The 25,961-nt window shown below is 43.7% G+C and overlaps 1 protein-coding gene across 1 annotated transcript; it reads right to left on the reverse strand.

Moving 5' to 3' along the window:
• Positions 1-208: 208 nt before the first annotated feature.
• Positions 209-25,336, reverse strand: gatad2b (GATA zinc finger domain containing 2B). The gene is made up of 11 exons (XM_056582383.1): positions 25,068-25,336; positions 16,540-16,983; positions 14,279-14,408; positions 13,889-14,020; positions 13,332-13,457; positions 12,815-12,988; positions 10,585-10,984; positions 9,645-9,847; positions 9,444-9,557; positions 8,384-8,627; positions 209-8,270 (listed from the first exon to the last, which is right to left on the reverse strand). The coding sequence occupies exons 2-11, from the start codon at positions 16,980-16,982 to the stop codon at positions 8,134-8,136; spliced, it is 2,103 nt and encodes a 700-aa protein (XP_056438358.1). The 5' UTR covers position 16,983; positions 25,068-25,336; the 3' UTR covers positions 209-8,133.
• Between the last annotated feature and the right edge of the window lie 625 nt (positions 25,337-25,961).

Below are 25,961 nucleotides of genomic sequence, written 5' to 3' on the forward strand. Positions count from 1 at the left end.
AAATGCCTTCGCGATTGACGAGAGGATTTAAATCGCTGTGTAATGACTAAATAGAAGAACAATATCTACACTGGAGGTGCTTTGAACTTTGTCTCTTTTTTTTACTAAGCCTTTTTCAATTTCATCTACCTTAGTTTAAAGAATAATTATATCTTTTTTGAGTCTTAATGTAAAACTTAAAATTGTTTTGTAAAACTGTAAAGCCGCAGTGGATTCGGTCTTCGGGCCTTGGCATTGAACGTGGGATCGGATCTTGCACAAGTGCGGCGCACCTCAGTAGTGCACAACAGCAGAATAACCCATGTGACCCATCATCACGTGGTAACCCATATCAGAGCACTAAGCCACAACACCACAGGATTTTGACTCACCGAAAAATGGCATAGCAGAGATTTAGTCTGCTGGATATCTGGTGGACGTCCTCTGTGAGTTGGCCTAGTTCAGAGTAACCATTGGAATGAGTGTAGATTTACCTGTGAACTTGGGCTATGTGTAATGCCCCATGTGCATACTTAAAATTATATCCTTTTAATGTAGCTATCTAACCATATGATCAGACAGGGACGTGAAGATTTCCATAGAGGCAAGGCCTCAATCAATATTATAGGGATTGACATTTTAATGTCCTAACCAGTTAGCTCAATTAAGATTTTAAAAAGATCCCCACTAGTGACCAGTTCACCCCCGACCACCAAACACCTGACGTTTCATTTAGGTCCCATTCCTATTCCTTCACAGCTATAACTAATTTGGCTGCCTTTTCAGTGCTATGCTTAACTTCAAATGACCTTTTACACCCAAACCAAATGTTATTTTTCACAGTAATGATAAACAGTTCAAAGATAATCAGTATAAGGAATATATTTCATTTGGGATTCTTTTTGTTTGTACATTTGAATACTGTTGTTTCAAATGTACCAAAAGTAGCTTTACATTAGTTCAATATAAATACATTTATATAATATACCAAATACGTCATTTGATATGATGTTAAATACCAAACCTTACCATTCTCAGATGACAGCAAATGTACTGCCATCACCTCCTCGTGAGAGAGACTTGTGCCGTGTTTTGGAGCACATATTTTAATTTGTAGATTAATTTGTAGCGAGGAATTTGTGTAATATGAAAATGTCAGCGGTTACATATGTCACACTGCATAACAGAATTGTTTCAACCTTTATTAAACATAGCTTGCAAGAGATAAATATTACAAAGTTTTTCCTTCAAAATTAGCTTATTTTTTTCAGTCAATGCATAATTTTTTTCAATCAATTGGCAGTATTTAAACAGCTAATCTAAATTTATTTTCTGAAGACATTTAAATATCAAGGATGTGCAAAAGGTAAGGATTAATGTCATGAGCAAAATACAAACTGATTTATTAAATATCAGATTAAATTTACTTAACTAATATTGTCATTCATTCTCCTGATGTCAAATTTTAATCGATAACATTAATATTCCCTGCATTTTCAACAGCAACTAATGTGACAATAGAACAGATTTCTATTCATATTGTATTTTCCAGCTCCTAGGAAAAGTGATCACTTTTGTTATATGGTTTACAACATTTAAAATAGAGAGGATAGCCTTGACCTTTTCAATGCTAGAGTATTTAAGCAAAAGCATTTCATTCAGTATTACCTTCTTATCCTTTAGAAGAGCAATTTGTTGCCAAGAATATACATTTAATTGAGATCATGTAAAAATACTGAATGCATCTATACCAAGATCAGCTTATTTGTATCCCGAAACAGAATTGGTTTGACATTATTGAGGTAATGTTGGTACACAACTACTCACACCTGAACCCCAAGTAGGAGAGGCATTTCACTTTACATGCCCAGTTAAAGAAATATGGTGCATATTCTTTCTACAAAGAACTTGGGATGGATGGGGTGCATGGGACTCTCGATACCAGAACCAAATGCTATTATATCTCCCCTGTAAACCAATGACCACTTTCCTCCCAAAACAATACAAAAGGAAACACATTCTGGGAGATCTACAACAAGAGTTAAATCTCATACATTTTGCACATTTGTAACACAATAATATACGGGGAAATCACAAAACGAAATGACAAGCTTCACAATATTCATGGCTTTTTGTTTGCGTTTTTACACAATATACAACCATTTAAATTGATTCCTTTTTTAGTACAAGGGAGGAAAAAAGCTTATTTACATTAAGTCAATACTTCCAACATAGCAAATATTGTTCCATTTTATAGTCAATACATTTGTTTTTGATTTTTTTTACTTCACCATGGGATGTTAACAAAAAGAATGGTTTTGGCAAGCTTATGAATGTACCTTAAAAAAAGAAATCTAGATACAAAGTTATCTGGACGTTTTTACAGTTGGAAGAGAGGGCAAGTGGGAGACACTGTTTTTAAACCATTAACATTTTTTATATGACACACAAAAACAAATTATTCAAAATGTAAACTTCAATGTATGTATTGCACTGATTAATTAAAACCTAGGTAGTTTCAAGGCTATAGGGCTATGAGTGCAGCTCGTTCTCATTTCAATGCGTTTCATCATGTACAAAAACAGCATAATACTCTTAAAAACATGTCAGACTGGCTGCCCAGACCAGGGGATGGGCGTTAACAACTCTAATTGCAATTTTGGGAAGCCCAGAATTTTTTTCTCATAACAGATCTTATTCCCATTTTAAAGGTTTACGAGACCAAGCAACAAAACAAGGCTTAAGAAAACATGATACTTGGATTTGTTTACAGAAATATTTCTAAAATAGGTCTGTTTGTGTTAATGAACAAATGTATGATATTAGCTAATTCTGACTCATTACACATTGAAATACATAAGGGACAGAAAAGAGTGTTGAAGAGCTTGCCAAATGAAAGCCCTGTGTGATCGGTAACTCCTACCATTTCCCACTATGGAGTTTGAAGCTCTCTTGTGGTCTTCTCAACTTCAGAATAATACTTTAAATCGACTAAACACTGCTCAAATATTTGGACCGCTGAAAACACTGGAGTGTATATGACTCCACAAGAAAAAAATTCAAGTGCTTTGTGGAAAACAGCACAAGATGTAAATCATTGGACTTGAAGAAAGCTAAACACTTTATCCAAGAAAGGCAAAGAATACTATAACAAAATAACTGACTTAATAAGTGATGTATACACTAAAATGACAAACAACATACAGTAATCTCCCGCGACACTCTCTCACAAACAATAAGATATTATCCAACCCATCTAATGTCTTGAAATTGTACGACTTTTCCATTAAAATAAGTCTTTTCAATAGGAAATATGAAAAGTGCTCCTCCAGAGTGAGGCGAACTGTGTGCGATCACACAATGATTAATCCAAGTCTCTCTTGCATTGGATAAGATCCATATCCATTTTTTCCCTCTCGAGCCAGGCATCTATATATATTCAATATAGATATCGTTTGATTATCGTCTCCAAGGGGCCTTGGTACCTCTCAGGTACAACACCATTTTATTCAGGAGACGTTAGAAAAACATTTTTCACAACGCGAAAATAGCAATCAGAATACACTAATACAACAGGAAAAAGAAGAAAACTGTCCCGAAAAAAAAAGAAAAAATGTCTCTAGGTAGAAAGGCTATTTCTTAAGCGACACAAGCATCTTTTTCCACCTTCAAATTCAAGTTTATGTCAAGTTTGAAAGTAACACATGGTACCACAAGTAACTAGCGAGTTGAAACGTCTGCATACTGGACCACAAGGGACATGGAGGCTGTTGATGCACTACTTAGTATTGGATCAATAGTTTTGGCCACGGGTCGGTTGACAGGAGTACTGATCCCAGATTGCCTCTTAATATTACGACTGCACCATTCTCAGTTTCCTGGTTACGTCTAATAAATTGTTGTGCCTTCCGTTTATATTTTTCTGTTTCCAAGGGCCTGTTCGTTCATCCGTGTTCTTGAAGAAGGCATGCCGGGAGTCTGTACTAGGCTCTTGGTTATTGCAAATTCTTCTCAATATGGCACATATAAATGTCAAACAATGTGTTCTTGTATTGAATTGGTCACTCTACGACAAGAAGTGATTCCAATTATAAAAAAATCAAACTGAAAAAAGACAATCCCACAATGCATATCCTAAAAATAACTATGTGCCGACGCGTCTAAATATTCACACGTGAAAAAATATAGACTACTACTACTACTAATACTACTACAACTACCACCACTACTATCACCACCACTAATAATACTACTACTAGTACTACGACTACTAAGCACAATAAAAGAAGGAAGTCTAACAGTCTGGATAGCGGTCTTCATGGAAATCATTCTCACCATTGCACGTTTACGTCTACCTAATTATGTTCTGCAGTATGTCCATTTTTGTCGCTGTACCACAAATAATAAGATGCCAATATTGTGCCAATATTAAAAACAAAATACTTTTAACAAAAACGAAATAAATCCAAAAATCAGCCCCACAAGATAGGACTCTCCAAACGTTCTTCTGGTAATAAGAGTTTTCGACTCTCCAAACTAATGAAATAAAAAAATAAAATTACAAAGCAAATGCAAATTCGGAACTGGGGCCTAAATAATTCCTTCCACCATTCCTACCAGATTGTAATGCAAGGGAGTGAGTAATAAACCTATTGTGAGCAGTGTCGATGCCAGCATTTGAATTCTGATGAAGCGCTTGCACTATGCATACAACTAGTTCTAACAAATAACCACACGCAGGGGGGAAGGAGGAGGCAAGGCAGGCAAGCGTTCTCAAACTCTTCAGTGGAACACTTGTACGACATTAAACGCAATTTGAAATGAACAACATAAATCCACACATCGCGTTAACCCTCTAAATGCAGCATCCTACCCTCAATGCGCTGGAAGTGCACCACTCAGAGGAGCCAATAACCATACACTAAAAGCTAAATGATAACCCTTGCCGAACCGAATGTTCAAATTAAATGTTGACTTACTGCTGGCGTTCAGTTCTTTGCTGACTACATCTTTGTAATTTGCCCATTATCGCCCATTATTGCAGACACTTAAATTAGTTTTTAGTAGCCGTCACTACCGTATGAACGACGGTCAGAATCACATTAGGTCTTGAACAACTATTTTAATAGCAATTAAATGATCTATGTCATTCATTATATTTGCGCTATAGTTGATATAGCTGATTAAAATTGGTCAAGAGTTTTACTGCTAAATAAAATGGGGACGATGTATCTTTTCTACACATTTATATATCTTTGTTGATCTATAAACGCCTCTTAACCATGACTATTCTGAGGGGGTGACTGTGAGCAGAGAAAGTGTTGGGGTATAGAAACAAATACACATAGCCGTCTTCTCGGCCACAGGCTGAATTTGACTGCCCAGGGGTCTCATTTATAAAACTGTGCGTGGGATCGTTACTAAAAGTGTACGTATGCCCAAAAGCAATATATGCTTTATAAATCACAGAGTGCCTACAAGTGTGCGCAGCTGAATCGAGCTTCACGTTCCGCCCTGTACACGCCCCTTTTTAACCATAAATGGTCATTGCAAACTACCTCATGAATGCGATCTGCATATAAAAAACAGACTCAAACGCAAGTATTATGTCTTGTCGGAAACAATGGCAGAAGGACTGAGAAAAGCATGTTCCTCCAGCAGTGCCAGCAGTGCTATGGTGCAGCATTACGCACGGGGCTCACCGCTGTATTTATAGGGTTACGGTAAAAAGACTGACCGAGAACACCTTGGATAATCAGTTTGTAATCAGCCACGTAAAATGTTTTTGAACATAACCCCTTTTTAATGCCTGATTTGTCATGAAAAGCATCAAGAGGAACGGACAATAATATAACGATTGTGATGAGGAGTATGTGGCTTGGTTTTCCACACTTGGGATTTCATTGACATTCGAGTATGTGTTTACAGTGTCACAAAAATATTATGTTATTGACGCATGTTGGACAGTATGGAGTGACGGGATTAAATAGAGAGAATTTTGATTTAGAATTTTGATTTCGTTCTAAGGAGATGTTTCTGGAGTTATAACTGAGAAATAACGCAGTTGACTTAAATTATTCTGATTACCGGTACATAGATTTAACGCATGATACGGGTTGAAATTAATCGTATGAAAGGCGATGATAAAACATAATCGTTCTTCTCTACATTTCTTCTGTCTGACTTCAGTTCACCACCACACCGTCTGTGTCGCCAATTCTCCTTTTCCTCCAAACCATGCGTACGCATGGGTCAGAGTTTGCTTAGGGCTGCGCACATTCTCCCGTCAAGTTAGTTTTTAATAGATCACAACCTTGGCGTGGAAAGTCACGAACGCCAATTTCAGCCCAGTTTTGTGCGTTCGCAACGGTTATAAATGAGACCCCTGGTGCTTTTCTGGGTTGTCCATCAAATCTGGTGTAGTGGCTAGAGGCTTCCGTACAATCTCTGCAGGGAAATATGCATAATCTAATTTTTTGCTGTATTAAAATGTTGAAATAATTGATACCAATTGTATTATTTTACAAGCTTATCGATTTATCACACAGATAATGTTCAACCACGAAAAAAATAACGACTATCACAAACACTTATTGAGCTTAATAAGTGCAATGCACAGACCAGAGACCATAGGCATGGACTTTAGTGAACTGGAAACATCCCTGTGGACGCCATGGTGAACGAAACAGTGTACTTATTACTGTTGAATCCCTAGGTCTTCAAAATTGTTGATGTGTATAACTTGTGTAGCCGTGTATAGCTTTGTTAAATGCATGTTTTTAACAGCATTATATAGCTCTTAAAAACGAACGGTTTGAATAGCCGTAGTATTACTTCCGAGACGCTGCCAGTGCCATTTATGGTGAAAAATATGCAGAAAAACGACAAGAGTGAAGTTGTTAGCAATCAATATTCACTCAATTCCATCCTATTGACCTATTGGCAGAATGTATGACTTTAGTGGAGAGAACCCACCCACATTCACAATTAAGGTTTAATAACATGTTTAGTCTCTTTAGAAGATTCCCATCATGCATGGAGGTGAACTGAACCAAACAATGGAAGGTATAATGACGGCCACAAAAGCCATACACGCTCTACAGCTGTACACACAAAGACAAAATTAAGGATCTCTATATGAAGAGCAACAAATCAAATTGACATAATCTGCCAAGGCTTGGATTCTTCTGCGTTCGTTAATGCTACAACAATTAGATGCTACAATTAGAGAAGGGATACAACAGAAATGTAAAAGCTGGCTAAAATCGCTGGCTTCACTCTGCACTTGAGTGTGTGGCTCTCTGAAGAATGGCTAATATATTTGAAGGTGGTGTGTGGGTAAGCCTGTGTGTGCTGTCCCTGACCTGCCCGGTTTCCAGTAGCCAGAACGCATAAACATTCATCCCTCCAGTCTTAACTTGCAAACCGACTAGTTCAGGCTCATGTACTCAATCAATGCAAATACTATCTATTTAACATCCTATTTTGTGTAGATGATATGGCTAAAATGAGCTCATTTGTGTTGTTCAACTAAATATTGACATGCACCAAATAATTTATCCTTAATTCATTAGGTTGTGTAGGTATAAAAAGATCTGTTTCATATTTTAAACCGTATGGTACACGTTATTCTGCAACACTAGCTTTTAATTTCGAGCTCAATGGATTTCAGAATGAACTCCAAAAGTCAGACTAACACTGAGAAATGCTTTGTGTGGCCTGGTCAGGAGCGCTCTCGCAAACACACTGCCAACTCATCGCGTCCCGTTCAACAACTTCCTGGGAGCCTCCCTGTACGAGCACCCGTGGGATCAAAGCCATCCATAAGAGTCCCTCTCGCAAACAGGGCTGAAAAAGCAAAATGAAAAAAACGCCAACAAAAAGGAACGTGGCTGTGATACTTAGAAAACACAGCATAGAATAATCACAACAGGTTCATAATTTAACAACCTCGTCAAACAATTATAAAGTAAGACATTTTGGGTGGACCGACAAGTTTGGTGTATTTGTCTTGCTGATTGCTGTTCTCTGGGGTTAGTTTAAGGTAGGCACATGGACAGGCACTGCATGCTATGGGTAGGGGCATGTTGATTGAGGGGAGAGTGCAGTGTCAGGGTGGTTTTTAAAGGAGTTAGTGGGAGGGGGGCGAGAGGACTACTTCTGTCCAGAGATGGACTGTGAGATGGAGCGAGGTGGGATCATGTCCAAAAGGTACTCCCTTTGCCGGTCGGCTAAGCTGGGACTCTTGTGGCTTCCAACAGCGGCTGGGTTCAGGTAGGCAATGTTTAACCCTGAGACACAAAAGAGAAAAAAAAACAATCAAACATTGGGTTAAAGATCTCCCATCAGCACCATCAGAAGACGTTGACCTGTGTGAATCACGACGGCGCTCTCGCCCGCTGACCAGGGATGTTGTAGATCTGGCGTCGGCTGTCGTGCTGCAGCCGGTTGCTGCCGCCGCCGCCGCCGCTGCTGCCCCCGGGCCCGCCGTTGCCGCCGCCGCCGCCCCCGCTGGTGCAGCGCTTGGCACCCGTCATGCCCATCAGGCTGGTGGCCACCGACAGCTGGGAGGCCTGGGCGAAGTTGGACAGGACGCCGCGCGCCGAGCTGGACATCCCCCGCTGCATCTGGGCCTGGGGCTGTGGCGCCTGGGGAGACACACGGGGGCGGGTTGCTCTCTGGCCATCCTCTGATCGGGACTGGGCGGGTTCATGTTCGTTACTCTGGTGGATTCGACTAGGGATGGTCGATTGCTGTAATTCAAACCGACGTCGCGATGTGATAGAACGCGATATGCAAATCACAAAGGCTGTGATAAAAATAAATTTAAACAAAGAAGTTAAATAAAGATGTTATAATATCACAAGAAAGAGCAGTTGATATGTTGACTGCTTCCAATGTTGTGTTTGTCATGCAAAATAATTATTTATTGCTCGTTTAGTGAATAATACAGAACATGAAAGGAAATTTAAAAAAAGAAAAAAAAAAAATCGCATATTAAATCGCAATATTGGTCGAAACATTCGCAATTACATGATTTTGACAACGGTGGCTGGACATGCTTGTGAGACTCAAGACCGAGATATTTGCCAGATGAGGTTGCCATTGTTGAATTTGGTTTGTGGTGTTTACCGTGTTCTCCACCTCCTCCTGGCTGCGTAGGGGAGCAGTATCCCTGACAGCCCGGAGGAGGACTCCGGCCAGCCAGCCTGCGCTCATCCCTTACCAAGACACTACAGTTCTCTCTCTCCATGGTGTGGTACAGGAGAAGGTGTCCCTGATGTGAATGGGGCCACTTGCTGAACAAGTTCTCAATTGACCAAGCGACACAATATCAAGTGTGTACACTTTCAGTAAAGAGCGTCAATTTGCATTAAAAAATGCTGAGTTCTTATGTTATGTTATCGATGCTTCTGGGGGTTTCTGAAGCGTAAAACTCAAAAAAGAACCCATTGGAAACGTACCTGACGGAGAGCGTGATGTCGTATCATGGACTCTGGCTTGCTGGCGTTCTGCCCCGTGTTCTGGGCTGTGCTGGGGGACAGGGCGGCCTGCTGCTGCAGCCTCTGCTCGATCTCCTGCCGTCGAGACACAGACACAGATCAGACACAGACACTCTCACTCACTCGCCCGCTGGGACCCGGCGGCTTGGGACCGGCGCTGACCTGCTCCTGCTGCAGGGCCTTGACGAAGGCGTTCTTCAGGCGGTTGGTGTGCTCCGCCTTCAGAGCCTTCTTCTGGTTGGAGGTCATGCACTGCTCGCAGAGGATCCGCCCGCTCTTCTCCTGCTTCCAGTGGGGGGTGAAGTCGGTCCTGCACTGGGCGCAGTAGAAGGGCTCCATGCGGGACAGCGTCCCCCGCAGCTTCCCTGAGGAGAGGGGACACCGTGGTGAGCACTACTGGAGACGGCCACTGCATGGATGGAAGCTCTTCAACGGTTGTGGCTGTGGACTCTGTTTTGGCAGTTGTAGGGTTTGCCGTTGATGACAAAAATGATCCCCGCTGCTAAACAGCGCTCTCTTGGAGAAGAGGAACGTCAAATAGTCATTAAAAGAATCGTGTGTCGAAGTCAGGACTTGCTTAATGTATTGTCCCAACACACACAACGCACAGTCCACATTACACACATTACACACATTAGGACATTAACAGATTGGTCGACTGTACCAAAGACTAGTTCTAAGAAGTGGTTATCCTGATTGTAGACCACGCAGGTCTTTCTCAAGCACTTTAGCCTGACATTTCTAGCATGAAAAAAGCATGTACCATTTACCATGTCCCACCCGTCCTTCAACCTGACAGGTTTCTGGTTCTAAAAGTGACATTGCACGTGTACATCACGGATACATTTTTGAACTCAAGTACACCTTGAGTGTTTACAGTGTGCTGCAGCCCAAATCAGACTCAAAGCTCACGCCCGTGGCCAGATTCAGGAATCTGCACCGACAGGAACACAAGTCGAGCGCTGCAATAAACTTTGAGACGAGAACATTTCTATATTTTGACATAACAAGCGACGACGAGTCTGGCAAGTTCATCAGCTAATGTATACAGTACATGTGCAGTGTTGATCTGCATTCCACAACCTGCCCCTCCCCTGCTCACCCTGGCTGTCGATGACGCTCTGCACCACCTCCTCCAGCCCCACCATGTAGATGAACTCGCTGTTGGCGGCCGACGGCAGGAAGTGGAGCAGCGGCGCCGGGGGTTTGGGCGGGGGGATCTCCAGCAGCGTCTTCTCCAGCTGCTTGCGCAGGGCCAGCTTGGCGGCCGCCTGGCTGCTGGCCTGGTCGGCGATGGAGTTCACCCCGCTCCCTGCCGCGCTGGGCATCGACGAGGGGCTGATGGCGGCCCCACCCCCTCCGAGGCCCCCTCCGAGGCCGCCGCCGCTGGCGCTGCTGGCCCCGGCGGCGGCGGCGGCGGCGGCGGCCTGCATCTGGGCCAGGTTCATGTACATGGCGTTGGAGCCGGTGCGCTGGGAGGCGGCCACCTGCTGACTGGTAGCCTGGGATACGAGGAGCATCAGGTGGGGTTAGGAGCCGTCGCGGTCAAAGGACCTTCCACACTGGAGACGCTGATTCACAGACTGAACTCACTTAAGATGCTGGAGCAAGTTGAGAACACACAAGCACAGTGTTTCTGAATGATACAATTAACGCATTCAGCAGGAAAATCTAACTTTGAACGCAAGTCAGAAATGGGTCGGATAGATATGATATGTTTTCCGAGATGGACAAATTCATGAAGGACAATAAACGGACCATAATTGGATTTGATCGCCTATCTCAAGCCGATAGCAAAAAATAATACAGGCCACGATTTAACGTGTAGAATGATCTCAGAGTGGCCTTCTACGAAACTGAACCCAGACCTGCTGTGCTCCAAGCACTTAATCCACCCATCTCATCATTGCCCATCCCTAGTAATTACTAGGGATGGGCAACGATGGTCGAATAGTCGGAGTCACGTAGAAAATCGAATAATGAATTCAACTAGCGTTATTTACTACACGGCTCTTCTCAATGCTGTTGAACTCTCCGTTCACTTGCATGGGCCTTCACAAATTCCGGTGGTGAATAATTTTTTGATAATTCGTTGCTAAGCATATAATAACCACTGTCAAGGAAAGTGGATTTATTTTTTTCTGTTGTATCACTCCGCAAGTAGACTGGTAACTTCAACCGGCGTCCTCGGTTGCTAAGCGACGTCAAAGTCTTTGGCGGACTATTTCTCTGCTGATCAACACTACGAATGCTGGTAACAAATCAATTGTAAAAAGACACACCGTGTGAAGTAATTTTTTGGGCCATATTTTCCATATGCTAAAGACGTGTCTAGTTCACCGTCATGCAGGCTGTGTTCAGTAAAATAAATAGCGATCTGTTTTCGGCGCATGTAGGCCTATCTGCCTAAGCCCACGTTGAAATCATTTTGATGTTGAATGTTGATGGCGCAGTTGTTGAAATAAACAGATTGATTTCATACAAATCATAGAAGCCTCTCCCTGTGTCATTGTGTGTGCGTGTATACGAGGTGCGTGTGTGTGGGTTTTTGATTGACAGATTTTCGAATACTTCTCAGCGAATATCAAATAGTATTTTTGCCAGAAATGCATATCCCTAGTAATTACTATGTGGCCCACAATCAATACAACCAACTAAAGCGATATCATTATGGTCTCACGGCTGTTCTTTTGTATCATCAAAGCGATGTGTCTGTGTTCGAACAGGCCTGCTGCTTTGTGTGCGCGCAAACATCTTCCTGCCTCAATCCCCACAGGGCATCCACAGATTTTACCCTAGTTTAGTTCCATCTTCGTTTTATCTGCAGAAAAAAACGTTTGAGAATTACAGCCTTCAACGAAAAAAAATAAAGATATTTTTGTTTTGCAGATCTACATGTTACACATGAATGACTGAACACTATTTTGTATTCAAAACAGCAAATCATGCCGAAAACTACAACTTAAAACTAGGACTGCGAGAAGTCACGAATGGAGTTCACAGCCCACTCATAGCCGATCCCTTTTCACGCCAATCATGGGGCCAGTCTTTACTCCTAGCCCCAACCACCCCTCTGACAGGAGCGGGCCTTCGTTGTTCAGCACTGGGTCTGTTTGGACTCTGAAAGGGCATTTGAAAACGGTTGTGCTATTGGGGGATGAGCTTTATGCGGTACCAGCCCCATATAATAAATAAACCCAGACAATAACATCAGATCTCCACAGATACACTGTGAACACCTCATTAAAGACTGTAAGCAGACCATAATGCATCTAGTCCAAAGGACTGAGAAGCTCATGAATGACGGAGGTCGTTCCCCCATGAGGTCCTACCTGCTGGTAGCTCACAGAGTTGTTCATGATGCCGGAGCTGGTGCGGACCATCCCCGGCTTCCCCATCAGCCGCTGGCCCTGCAGCTGGGTGGGGTTGGGCGCCAGAACCCTCTGGGACATCACCATCTGGGGCATGTTGCTGGCGTTGGCTGCTGACCTGATGACTGAGTGACCCTGTGAACCGAAAGAGAGGTGAGGAGGATTTGATGATAAAGTTAAAGACAAATATCACCGTCAGATTCCAGAATTGTGGAGGTTATCAGATTCCTACAACCCGTTTTGAACCTAGATTGTATCTAGATAATAAAAATCTGTTTACATGAAAGGCACAACTCGCTCACAGCCACCTCAGCACATTTATAGATAGGACAGTGTACGAGAGATCCCCACTTGACGTGTGCATGAATGCCATCAACATACTTGCTCTCACGCGTTCCAGAAGATAACACTCAAACAGGAAACAAGGGCTCACAAACAGCAGGTATTTAAACACACACACACACAAACACACACACACCTGCACATTGCGTAGATTCTGGGGATCTGCGGCATTGAGGCCGGGTCGAACAGGCAGCTTCCCCATCCCCTGAGAACTGTGAATGGGTGTTGGCTGCAGAGACGAGGCATTCTGCACCACCGGGACCTGGAACACGGGAACGGAACCTCAGAACACACCCAGACATTTATCAAATGATTCCCTCTATGGCTATAGGTCAATATGAGGGAAAATAAACAATGGACACAAGAAAATGCAGTGAAGTCATTTTTGACATTTAGACCGTGTAATCGATTGATAATTCTCGCATCCTTAGCAAGTACTGTAGTGGAGTATTTCACACCAGTCTGTTACGGAGACATGCTTGTTCTGTCCAATCGCTTGAGATTCCAGTTATGTAATACATTGAGCTGATTCATTGTGGATGATTAATGATTCATTTCAATAAACCCTCCATGTATTGTGGACAGCCCCATTGCTCCTGCATGCACAAGGTGACTTGTAGATAGGGCCACAAGGTGGACCAGGCCGGGGAACATTTGGGACCTTTGCATGCAGAGAGGGCTCTGAGGATTGACCTTTTGAACCACGTTCTCCTTCTGCATCTGGCTCTGACGCAGCTTCTTCAGCAGCACCAGGCGCGCCTCCTCCAGACGCAGCTCCTCCCGCAGCACCTTGATCATCTGCTGCCTCTCCACGCCCGTCTTCCCCTGGACACACACACACACACACACACACACACACACACACACACACACACACACACACACACACACACACACACACACACACACACACACACACACACACACACACACACACACAGTCAGTAAGAAGTAACCTTCTAGCCCGAAACTATGATTAATCTAAAGAACAGCCATTACAGTTCTAACACATCCATAGAGTTCATTCCCAGTGCTCTGATGTTCCCTGGTCTGATTGTGGAGACCCCTAGAGGCGGGGCTCACCCTGAAGATCTCCCTGTTGGCCTGGTGCAGTCTCTCCTCGGGGCGGGGGCTGCTCCTGGGACTGGTGGCCTCGTTGTCAGACAGGACGATCACGTCCGGGGAGAGAGAGCGCCTCTCGCAGGCCGCCTCGCTGGCGATGAGGAAACACAAGCGAGAGACCATGGGAAACAAGAACACTCCAGGCTCGAAGGAGAACCAGTGACGGTTATAAGACAGGAAGCCAGGCCCCCCTGGTGTAAAGGCGCCACAGGCGTTCAGATAGTAAGCTAGCAGAACAGAACCCATCCCAGAATAAATCTGGCAGTACCAGACTCTAGAAGCCATTTGGAGTATGAACAGACTCTCTGACAGTGTGGCACTATTTGTTAAGTCACTTTTAAATGATCACATGCCTAAACCCACTTCAGTTGGAGTATATCCAGCGGTGAGAACAGGCAAGCGGTCCTAAGATGGGAATGTTGTGCATTCCCAGGCCTTCTGAAAGACGCAATCTTTTTAATTCTAATTCATAACCTTTTTCTTTGCATTAAAGAAACACATTTTATTAGTGTGCCCAATGAATACATATCCTGAAAAATGTGATGTTGATGGAGGTTAGATTAATACTTCTCTATGCTACGATTACAGTTTTCGGAAGTAAAGAAAGAATCTGTCTTAATTTTAATCTGGATGCGTCTGAATGTATATATTATACGATGTTTGAAGGGTGTGGAAAACATTCCAACATTACCATTTTGTTTTTCAAATAGTTATATTCAAAACTCCAATTCCTGGAGATGTTGCGCTGGGTTTTCCATTGCCTCCTTAAAAGGTGACATATTATACCACTCGGTGTGAGTGTGATTAGCCATTACAAGCCGTTTTGAAAATGTGCAGCTTCTGACATCAAAAGGTGGGCGTGTCCACCTGTGATGTGTGCTGGATAGATCAGTCTACCAGCCTACCCAGTGGACTGTAGCAAACGTTGCTCATCTATCCGTCACACATCTAGGTGGACACGCCCACCTGTGATGTTAGAAGCTGCACATTTTCAAAACAGCTTGTAATGGCTAATCAAACGCACACCTGGTGGTATAAAATGTCCCCTTTAAAGTGAGTCGATGCTGGTAACAGGGTAATGTTGCCCTTCAGCTCATGCTCTCTGTTCCATCTCCCGCATTCATGAGGGAGGGGCACACATCACTGAGCATTAAGAAAAGCTGTATCCCTGCAGCTTTTAATCACAGCACAACACCGCCCTCTGGTGGCTCAGCCAGGTTACACATGTGGAAAACTCACTTTCCTAGCCTTGCTATTACCAGACCAAGCCCTTGGTCTTGGGAAGGCTGCTGTCATTTTCTTCAGCACAAGAGGAGTGATCAACGGGCCTAGTTAAACTGACTCAGTACGCGATTTGGCTAGTTGCCGTCGCTTCCCTGTCGTCATTGTGTTAAACCAGCTAATAGCGCGCCAAGGGGAAAAGCCAACTTTGTGATTGGCTCCCGCAGAAACGTATTGGAAGCAGAAAGAAATGCATTGCTCTTCTCCAGACCCTTGTGGAGGGCGAACTTAATTCACCGGAAGAATGGGCGGGGCTACCCAGGCTATCACTTTCCCTCACCAGTCACATGATTAGAAACACAATTTTGTTGTAGTGTTGTAGTGGGTCGGGTTAGTGTGTGGCATATTTTAATTGTTTATTGCCGTTACAGGGTGTTCGACAAATCAATTAGGTTCTAGTTTTGGCAACCATTGACAAAACAGGTAGGTTCATGTGGAGTGTGTTTGGTTGCAGGCTGGTTAAAGCAGACTCACCTGGCCGGACTCAGACCATGATGGGGGCTGATCCTGTCTGTATTGATGGCCCGATGCACTCAAAGTGTGCGGGCTCAACTAGCACCAGGGCCTAATCAGTCTGACTGGGGCCAGGTGTGGCTGCTAGGAACCAGCCATCAACCAAACACACCCCATGTTCTTGCACTTCAATAAAATGCTTAAAACAGAAAAAGCATTGAGCTAAATGCCTCTTTTTCTTGAGAACAGCATCAGGCTGGTTTGTTTACTTACTTCCTCACACAAGTTGCGTGGCGTGAATAGCACACAAGACACACACATTTGTTTGTTAGCCTAATATCCACTACATTATGCATGATGTAAAATTCCACAAAGTGGAAACAGTGTAAATAGGAATTGCCCAAAATATATGAATCATAACAAAAGCATTTGCTTTGAGGCGTACTAGCATGGTGCACCCCCTGGGACGAAGACCAGTCCCCACTCACCATCTCCGACTGGCGCTCATGTCCACCGGTTCGTCCATCATGTTCTCCTTCCCGTTCTTGCTGAGCTCCCCGTGGCCGCCCGCTCGCAGGCTGCCGTTCAGCTTCTCCTCGTAGGCCGCGCTGGCGCCCATGATGCTCTGGTGCTGCTGCTGCTGCTGCTGCTGCTGCTGCTGCTGGTGGTGGTGTTGGTGGTGATGGTGCTGGCTGCTGATCCCAGGCCCCTTCCCGTCCCCCAGGGACCCGGCCGCCGCCGCCGCCCCCTCCAGGGCCGCCAGGTCGGCCAGGTCCTTGCGCTTGAGCAGGGCGAGCATCTTGAGGCGCTCCATGGCCTCGTGGCCCTCCATCTTGAGGCGCTTGGCCAGGGCCTCCTCGCGCTCAGCAGACGTCTCCAGGCCGCGCTTCAGCAGGTTCAGGCGCAGGGCCTCTTCGGACATCCGCTCCATCCTGACGGAGGGGGGAAGACATGGGGGAACTTCAGCTGGTGTTCAGGTTAAAAAAGGAGCTGAACGCACGCTTTGAGAGCAAACACATCTGCAATCATCGCCTCCCCAGAATAACCACCAGACTGATTCAGTTTCATTAATGCTGCATGAGCAAATTCAGAATAGGGGGGTTTATTAATGGTAATGCTGCATCAATAAACCGTGGGTTGTGCAGCAACCTGTCAAACCTGCTGTATAGAAACAGCAATACATTCCTCGAATGAGAAACAAATACCTCATGGCATGGGAACACCTCTAAACATAGTTGTTTTAGAATCAGCAATACTGCAATAAACCCATTGGTCAAATGTACTGCAGTGTCTGTCTCGCCAACGTCCTCTCATCGAAGTGAGGCCTGCTGGTTCTGTGCTGCCCTGAGTCGGCGCTCTGTCCCGCCTCTTGCACGGGATTGGACCAAAACAATTGGTCAGACAAATTCCATTAGCCAATTAGAGGAGGACTTGACACTCACTTAAAGACAGCTGGGGAGTCTAAACTATTGTGCATCATGCATGTCTGTTATGGCATTTGTATTACATTTAGTAAAAATACAATCCAATCTCCAACGCAACTATTTTGTTTCACCACCACCCATCCCCTAATCCACCTCCCTCCTCTCATCCCAAAAATCGAATTCCCCCATACGGCCCCCTGACCCTGAACCATGCCAGTCATGGTAGGTGTGCTTAATGTGCCCCCCCCTCCCCCCCCCCCCCCCCATGTGTTAACCAGCCCCGGTTAGGGGATCATTTTGCAGACAAAACTACCTGAAGGCATCAATAAACCGAGAGTTCTGCTCAAGAGTTCTGGGGTTTCCCTCAGTGTGTTTGTAGGGCACTGTGTGCATATAGACACCAGGCACTGAAGAGGCCTATTGTTCTCTGCACAAACCCATTGTATTGACTCAGAGAGCTGCGGTGAGTGAGTGAGTGATGGAGGCTGTGAAATGTATGGAGAAAATATATCGATTTTTTAAACATCACCGTTATCGGAGAAGATATGAATCGCAATAGGTATTACTATTTAAGGGTCCAATCCTAGCTGTACGTTACAGAAATAGAGATCCATGCAAACTATCGAACAAGCAATTGTCCGATTTGCAGAAGGATGGCAGCTAAATCAGCGATCATCCGATCCAACGGGCCTGTGGTCGCCATAGGGCTGGAGGTGTTAGCTGCTGGAACCTCACCAGTTTCCGCCCCAGTTTAAGGCCATTGTTTCTACGTTTCTGTTTTCATTTACCAGCACTAGACTTGGGCCGCTGTTTCCTATTTGTTCCCCACTGAAGATCTCTTTATTGCGGAGCGTGATTCCAGAGTAAACATGAACAGCTCGCAGCTCTCGCAGCACTCTCCAACTCTGAAATCTCGCCTACAGCAGCCTCCAATCCCATTTTATTCATTTTCTCCAAAGCCATTATTGTTAGAGGGAGAGTATGAGTCGACTCGGAATGAGGATTCCATTAGTTAAAATGTTATGTGCAGCGGAGGCACCCCCTCGACAAAAATATATATTTTTGGAAGCCCTGCTTCAGTATTTTGGCCTCTTTAACACCAGGGACCAACAAAAGCAGGTACTGTAAAGAACTAGTCATGGATCGATTGCATCCCTTCTGATCTAACACAACAAATCTATTCCCACATTTTAAGAATCACCAGGACAACTATATATTTAGTGTTTGGCCAAAGAGTCTCACAATGAGCTTTGGTCCCCTCACAATTATGCCAACCCTAACTTCAACCTTCACTTCCCTCGCTAGAAAAAAAACTAAAAAAACTGTCACAGACACAGTGACACACATACGCTATTACACAGCACGCAGAGTGCTGCACAAGATGGGGAAGCAAAAATAAAACGGTTGGAAGGATCCTGGAGCAAAGCAAGGCCCTGACTTGTTGTCTTCTGACTGACAAACAGGCAATTGTGTCCCGGGTCAAACACAGGAGTTAGAACCTCTGCATGTAGCAGTGCATCCTCTCCTAGAACTCACTGGGGCACCATGTCCGTTTGCCCATGCTCCGCCTTCTATGACCACAATTCCTTGCAGCGGTACCATAAAAAGTGCACTACCTCGAGGACCAATATGAAAGAAGAAAGAAAGGTATTTTTGAAAGGGGTTTTGGCATGCTTTAACCATTTTACGGCCAGATTATTTTGAATCATTAAAGATTGGCCCACAGAAAGCCATCGAGTGCAGGGCAAGCAGACGCAGCGACCAACATGGACGCTGACTTCACAACAACGGATGTCCTTGATGCAGTTTGAGACGCTGCATTGACAAAGTATTCACTTTAGATGCACTTTCACACGAAAAACACGCACGTTTAAGATCATATGTCAGAGAGAGGAACAAATTGCAGGACTCAATGAGACAACGCCGGCATAGGGGGTAGACCTATTGAAGAATGTGTCATATCTGAAGGCCTAGTAGAGCAAATCCTACAACTAGAGGGGTGAATGCTTTCCTCAAAATCATGGGATCAAAGTAAAGCAGAAATGGTTATTTACGCAGTAAATCAATACGTCCCATATGTATTTTGTTTACGTCATGTAGGGCTGGCCCGAATACATTATTTAAGGGTTCTGAAGTGGAACCTTTAAATTGTGTGAAATATTGATTCATCGCTACATATTGATACTGAACTGTTAAAATACAAATTTCCCACAAAAAAAAAAAAAGAATTAAGAACCAACTTTACCATAAACGGATGATCCAGTGTTTGGGCACCATTTTGCAACGAAGCATGCTGTTTACAATCAATGGATCATAACCAAGAGGTCGCTGCAGAAATAATGGAATTGCCTTCAATCTGAACACATGTTCTTTGTCATCTGGTGATGGTAGGGTGCAGTTGTGAGCGTTTGGCTTGGTGTATTCAATTCTATTTACCAAAATCATGTAAAAATTGTACATTGTGTTCTCAAGATATCTATCGGTTTTTGTTTCATAAAGCTTATACTGTCTTATTTGCATTGGTTCTATTGATTCATTTTGCCTAAACCTACCTCTGCTAAAATCTCTCTATTCTAGCTGTACTTCACTTTATTGGCATCAAATATCAACCCAGGTACTTAAGAGATGTTTTGATACGGCCCTATCGGGTTACCAACTGGCAGTACTAGGTGGTATTCAATCCAAAACCCTACATTTAATTTTGGCATATATATAATCTTCCACTTCCACATGTTCTAGTTTTATTCTTTAACCACGCAGATTATTTCCTTTGCACAACAATCTCCCAGGTACCATCTTTCATTTGTTACCAATAATTCATATTAGAAGCGAGAAATACCTAATTTACTTAGGGTATGTTATTTTCAGAAAATAACCCAGGAATAGGGCTAGTGATGTTGTCCTGTTTTTGACCCAACAGCCATTTGTAATTCTCCAAACTAATCTAATCCCCTCAGAGCCATCAGGCCTGAGAAAACTCAAACAGCAGAGTTTGAGTTGATAGGAAATACATTCTCTATGGTCAGAAGTAAATTAACCTGGAAGCTGTTGTCACACACACACACACACACACACACACACACACACACACACACACACACACACACACACACACACACACACACACACACACACACACACACACACACACACACACACACACAAAACTGTGTAAAAGTGTGATATTGTCTAATAGTACCAGAGAGCAGCTATGGAGAATCGACCTGCAGCGAGAACGACACATTACTCTTCCAACAGTATTTGAACAACAAAGAAAAAATGTCCGCAACTCAAATTCAGCTAAGAAACTGGACAGGGCTGTAACAGAGTACATATGCATAAGGTCACTGTGTATATTTCTTAGAAACCCGGGTTAAGAAAACTCCTTCAACAGTGACATAACAGGTATTCCTTCACAGAATGACTTCATGCCTCCTGAAATCCCTGCCCTCTGCAACGAAACTAAAGATCTGATCATGGAGAATCTTGGGGGAAACCCTTATTTTCATGCACCACTGACCTATGGACCAGCAGGGCCACATCCACATTCAGGACAGTAACTGCAATTCATATCAGAATTCTGGGGGCTGCAGACCTGGTGTCTGAGCATCAGCTGGAGGGAGGCATTGGAGAAGAGGGTACACCAAACATGGAAGCAGGGCATGTCCAATAAGGCTGGTATCACCACTGATAATGCATCAAACTACAAGCATTTCAGCAGGTCTTCATGTGGGTTCCCTGCTCTGGGCACAACCTGCACCTCTCCATTAGCAAGGGCCTGGCTATAGGCCGTGTCTGGAGCACTGTCGAGGTGGACCAGACAGCATCTGTTCTCAGAAGGTCACCAAACATGTTCAGACAGCTGAAGAAGAAGCAGAAAGATTTGTGGGAGCCCGAACAAAGACTGATCCATGATGAGCCGACGGCCGACACACTGGCACTCAGTGTATGAAATGGTGGAGAGAGTTCGAGAACAGCAACAAGCAGCCTGTTCAGTTCTAGTGAATGATGGGAAGGAATGGCACCTCATGCCTAGAGATGACCACATTACAGTTCTTGAGGCTGTAAAAGAGATATGGAGCCCTGTCAGCTCTTTCAGGGAAGCCCTTCCTGGTGGAAAGCACACCACACTTGTCTCTGTCCTGCCCTGAAGTTGGAAGGTATTTTCTACTTTGACAGTTGAGGAAAGTGACAGCAACCTAAAACATAAACTGAAAGAAAATATAGGAGGAGATCTCAGATGAATATACGAGGACAGGCATCTGCAGCTGATACTGAACACAGCCATGATTCTTGACCCAAGTTTCAAGGACAGGGTTGTTACCTTAAGAGGAGGTTAAACAAAGCCTTATGATCAATGACGTCCATGTAGCGGAAATAGGAGGCCAAAGTCCCCTTCCCCCTCTCCAGACGGCAAGCAACCAGCAACGTAAGCTAAAACAGACCTGAAGGGACGGTTAACAAGCATACAGGGGAACAGAAAGACACATGGAGAGGATGCATCAGAAGGGGATGCAGACGCAGCGGCCAAACTCAAAACGGAGATCGATGGTATTGAATATCGATATCTTTCAAGGTATTGTAAATTTGTGCAACGTGACTAACACTAGTTCAGATGATTGTTCGTTTTTTTTGGAACTATTTATTTTTATGAACAGTCTGTATCGTCACCCCCGTGAGGAACCGTACTTCAGAATCTTGCTTTTATGAACTGAACACATAGTTTGACAACACGGTGTGGGATTTGTGGAGCTCGATCTGGACAGCCATAGATTTCGATGACGGTGTACGTGAGAGTTGTGCTTCCCGGACCACTACAGCATAATGCTACGTGTGTGTGGATGAGTGGAGCGCCGTCTGAGCAGCGATTGATTATGATGGCCACGTCAGAGGGAGGGTGAAGCGCAGTTCATGTACAACGTTACTCATTATAAAGCTCTTATACAATGACATTCCAAAAAAATAGAGGTGCACTGATTCCAATTTCAAACGTACCAGAACTTACATTTGGTTACTTGCCAATCAGAGTACTTGTACCATTTTAAAGAGTTTAAAGAGCCAGTTTAATCGCAGCCACAGCCGTAGAATTACTATACATGTCGGGGAAGCATAACCCTCTCTCAAACGCGGACATTAAATAAACCGCTGGTCAGACAGAGCTACACCATCCACACACACCTTGGCGGTACACAAGACGTTTGACTACCTTGGAAAATGCAGTCTGACATCGCAAAAAGAACACCACCTGAGTGGTTCACATAGTGTTTCGGGAAGAACAGTTTACCCCTTTTACCCTTTGTTCTCTTAATTGGGGACTTATTTCAGTAACGTGATAAAATGGCATCGATTACTTGGATTAAATATGTTGACGATCATATAAGACAAATTACCACGTTTAAACGTTACGTTACGTTGCATAAAGTGGCATCGGGGGGGGGTTGTATTGGATAAAAAAGGATCACAAAGTTGCCGTGGGTCGCAACACGGTTATCCTTCCTAGAGGTACCCTATTTTAAAAAGTGTTTGAATCTCATTGATCCCTCTCATCTCATATTGCGGTTCAGACATTTCACACATCGTAGGAAAATAAAAGTGCAAATGAATAAATAAGACTGAACTTGCATTCATAATTGCTTGGTCTTTGGTCGTTGAATTTCTTTTACACAGTCAAATGTTGCTGTGAAGTCCATAATAATAATAATAAGTAATTAGAAACATTTATAAATTAGAACATGATGCTAATGGGGGTAACGGAATGAGGTTATGGAGTGCATTCCCATAGATCTGACATTCACTAATGCATTCACTAATAATCTGTCATAAAGGTTGTATGGCTTGGCTATATAGGCTGTTCGATAGTCGTTATATCAGCATATTGTTTAGTAATTTACTTTAGTAACTTGGGTCCTAGGCATCGATTCTATACATAAAAATAGGTTTACCTCAAATATGTCGACTTCACTCAAGCCTTTGTTTAGACAAATATGAGAAGGCCTATATGAGAGATATTCCCCACTAACGACATTAATACTGTGTAAGTGTTCACCCTATAGTTCTGAATGACTTTCTGCCCACTTCGGGCATCAGCTAGGCCAAGGCTTACTTCCATCAGTGGCAGATCTGATGTTGTCGTTTTGTTAAGGACAGTACAATAGTCCCGTAGTTGAGACTTAAAACATCATCTTGGACTAAATATAGCAAGAAAGGCCCCTTATTGCCTAACATGTTGAGACACATAGGTACAGAGTTACCTGTCAAGGGTTTAAGCATAAGCTGTTCTGGAAACATGCACATGTTGTGAAATGATTAGTTAATAATGGGCCTTAATAACAGTTGAACCACATGAAATGTATTTTCTTCCCACATTTTTATGGGGTGGAGCTGTTGTGTAAATATGCAACATCTACAAATAGTACCCAACTATACAACCCAAAACGTATCTTGGCAAACAGAGTGAAATGTTATTATGCATGTATTATTCATTCCGAATTTTAGGAAGCATAGTGAGAATCGGCCCGGAGTCGACTGAAGGCTGCAACCCATTACGCTCACCCTGCGTTAGTAACGGAATAAACATGCTCATGTGCAGATTAAGACAAAGAGCTACGTGAATCCATTACTGTAATGGGCCAAAGACGTTCTGCAACAACCTGCAAACCATAGTGGTGCCGTGAGAACTATACGTCTATATTTGCAAATGAATAAACTGATAAATGACAAATAGCACATTCTTCGGCAGAAAACCAGACAAACATCGATCTGGTCCAGGATGCCAGTACCAAACGGTGTGGGCAATAGTAGGGAAATGTGTCAGTGACGGGCCCGCTGCCACCAACATAAAGAGCCGGGCAGAAAACCCTCTATAAACAGCCACCATCTGCAAGACCCTGAGAAACCAATGCACTTCTTCTGCGTGAAGGAGGCCATTTACACCAAGTTCAGACAACGTCTACACTCACGTCAATGGCTGATGCGTTTTCCCATTTTTATTCTTCTAATTGAAAACAGCCCCTAACGACGCCAGCCACTCGCAGACCACCTAAGCGTTTAGGACTCCTATCCCCACGTCGCTAATCAGCTTATTGTGGTTGTAAATAATCTCATCGTGTGATTATTAAGCACCGTTATATGCACATCGGTTGGTTTTAGCGGTGTATACCTTCAGCATAGCTGGTCGCACGCAATCCGAGTTAACCCCTGGAGACTCGGGGGTACAACAATGAAACACATTTTAGTCATTTGCCAAAATATTTGAAACAACCGCGATTAAACATTACATTTGGCAACCCGTATTTTGACAAAGATGCATTTGGATGCCTTCACATTCCCGTTTACGATTGTTTTGCTGCGTTTCCAAGACCTTATATTTGATTCATGCATTTGAAGCGATTACTGCTGGCTAACATGTCCATTTTGGTCCACATATTGACGGCAAAGCTCTGCGATCTCATTGTCTGTGACGCTAAACAACATCGCCCGTCTCCAGTTATCAAGTCCGCACGACGACTACCCGCTCAGCTGTCTCAATATGCCGCTGCGGGTTCAAATCGACCCCGATGTAGGCTAGGCCTCACGCATGTCCTCGGGCTCACCTGTCTCGCCTTTACCCCTCGGTTTCCACAGGCTCCCGGTTTACTGTCAAATCCTGAAGCGCTGCAATTGCTCCTCACAACCAGTCTCCGGCACCGGCAAACAACACAAAGGCGCTGATTGGGCCTCGACAAGCGTTCATCCCCTCGGTGCTAGCTCAGACAGAGACGGGTTATTGGTCGGTGGCTGTGTCGGAGACGCGCCCCTATTAAGGTATGTTGTTGTCTCTGTCTAGAAGGGAGGGGACGTGCGCCGTGCTGGCAGCACGAGGCAAACCTTCAACCATTGACAGTATTAAATAGCCTCCGACACCGAAAGATGAATGCTGGTCAGCCATATCAGCTCAAATGACATTCTAAAATGACTATCAAGGATCTAACGGGAACGTGGTCTTCTCCTTACGATCGACATAATATTTTATTATATTTTTGTAGGGTTTTGTTGAATATGTGTATGTGTATATATTATGTATGTATTATTATATTATTATTATATTATAGCCTACATGACATGATATATATCGTAATAACTAGTTACATTATGTTTTTATTTATTTGTGTATTTTATTAAATTTTTACTTCCAAGTGATGGAGCACATTTCTTTAGATACAATGACCAGCGCAGATTCAAAGGAGAGCGTATAGGCTTTGTATCCTATCCACTGTTACTATACAAAATGGAATATACTATCAATATTCAGCTGCTTGATGAACTCAAAGTAAACTTAAAGTGATTAATCAGAATCACACACACACACACACACACACACACACACACACACACACACACACACACACACACACACACACACACACACACACACACACACACACACACACACACACACACACACACACACACCATTGGGTTTAGGTTCACACCTGAATGTGAATAGG

This window comes from Gadus chalcogrammus, chromosome 22, assembly GCF_026213295.1.
Source record: "Gadus chalcogrammus isolate NIFS_2021 chromosome 22, NIFS_Gcha_1.0, whole genome shotgun sequence".
Taxonomy (NCBI): Eukaryota; Metazoa; Chordata; class Actinopteri; order Gadiformes; family Gadidae; genus Gadus; species Gadus chalcogrammus.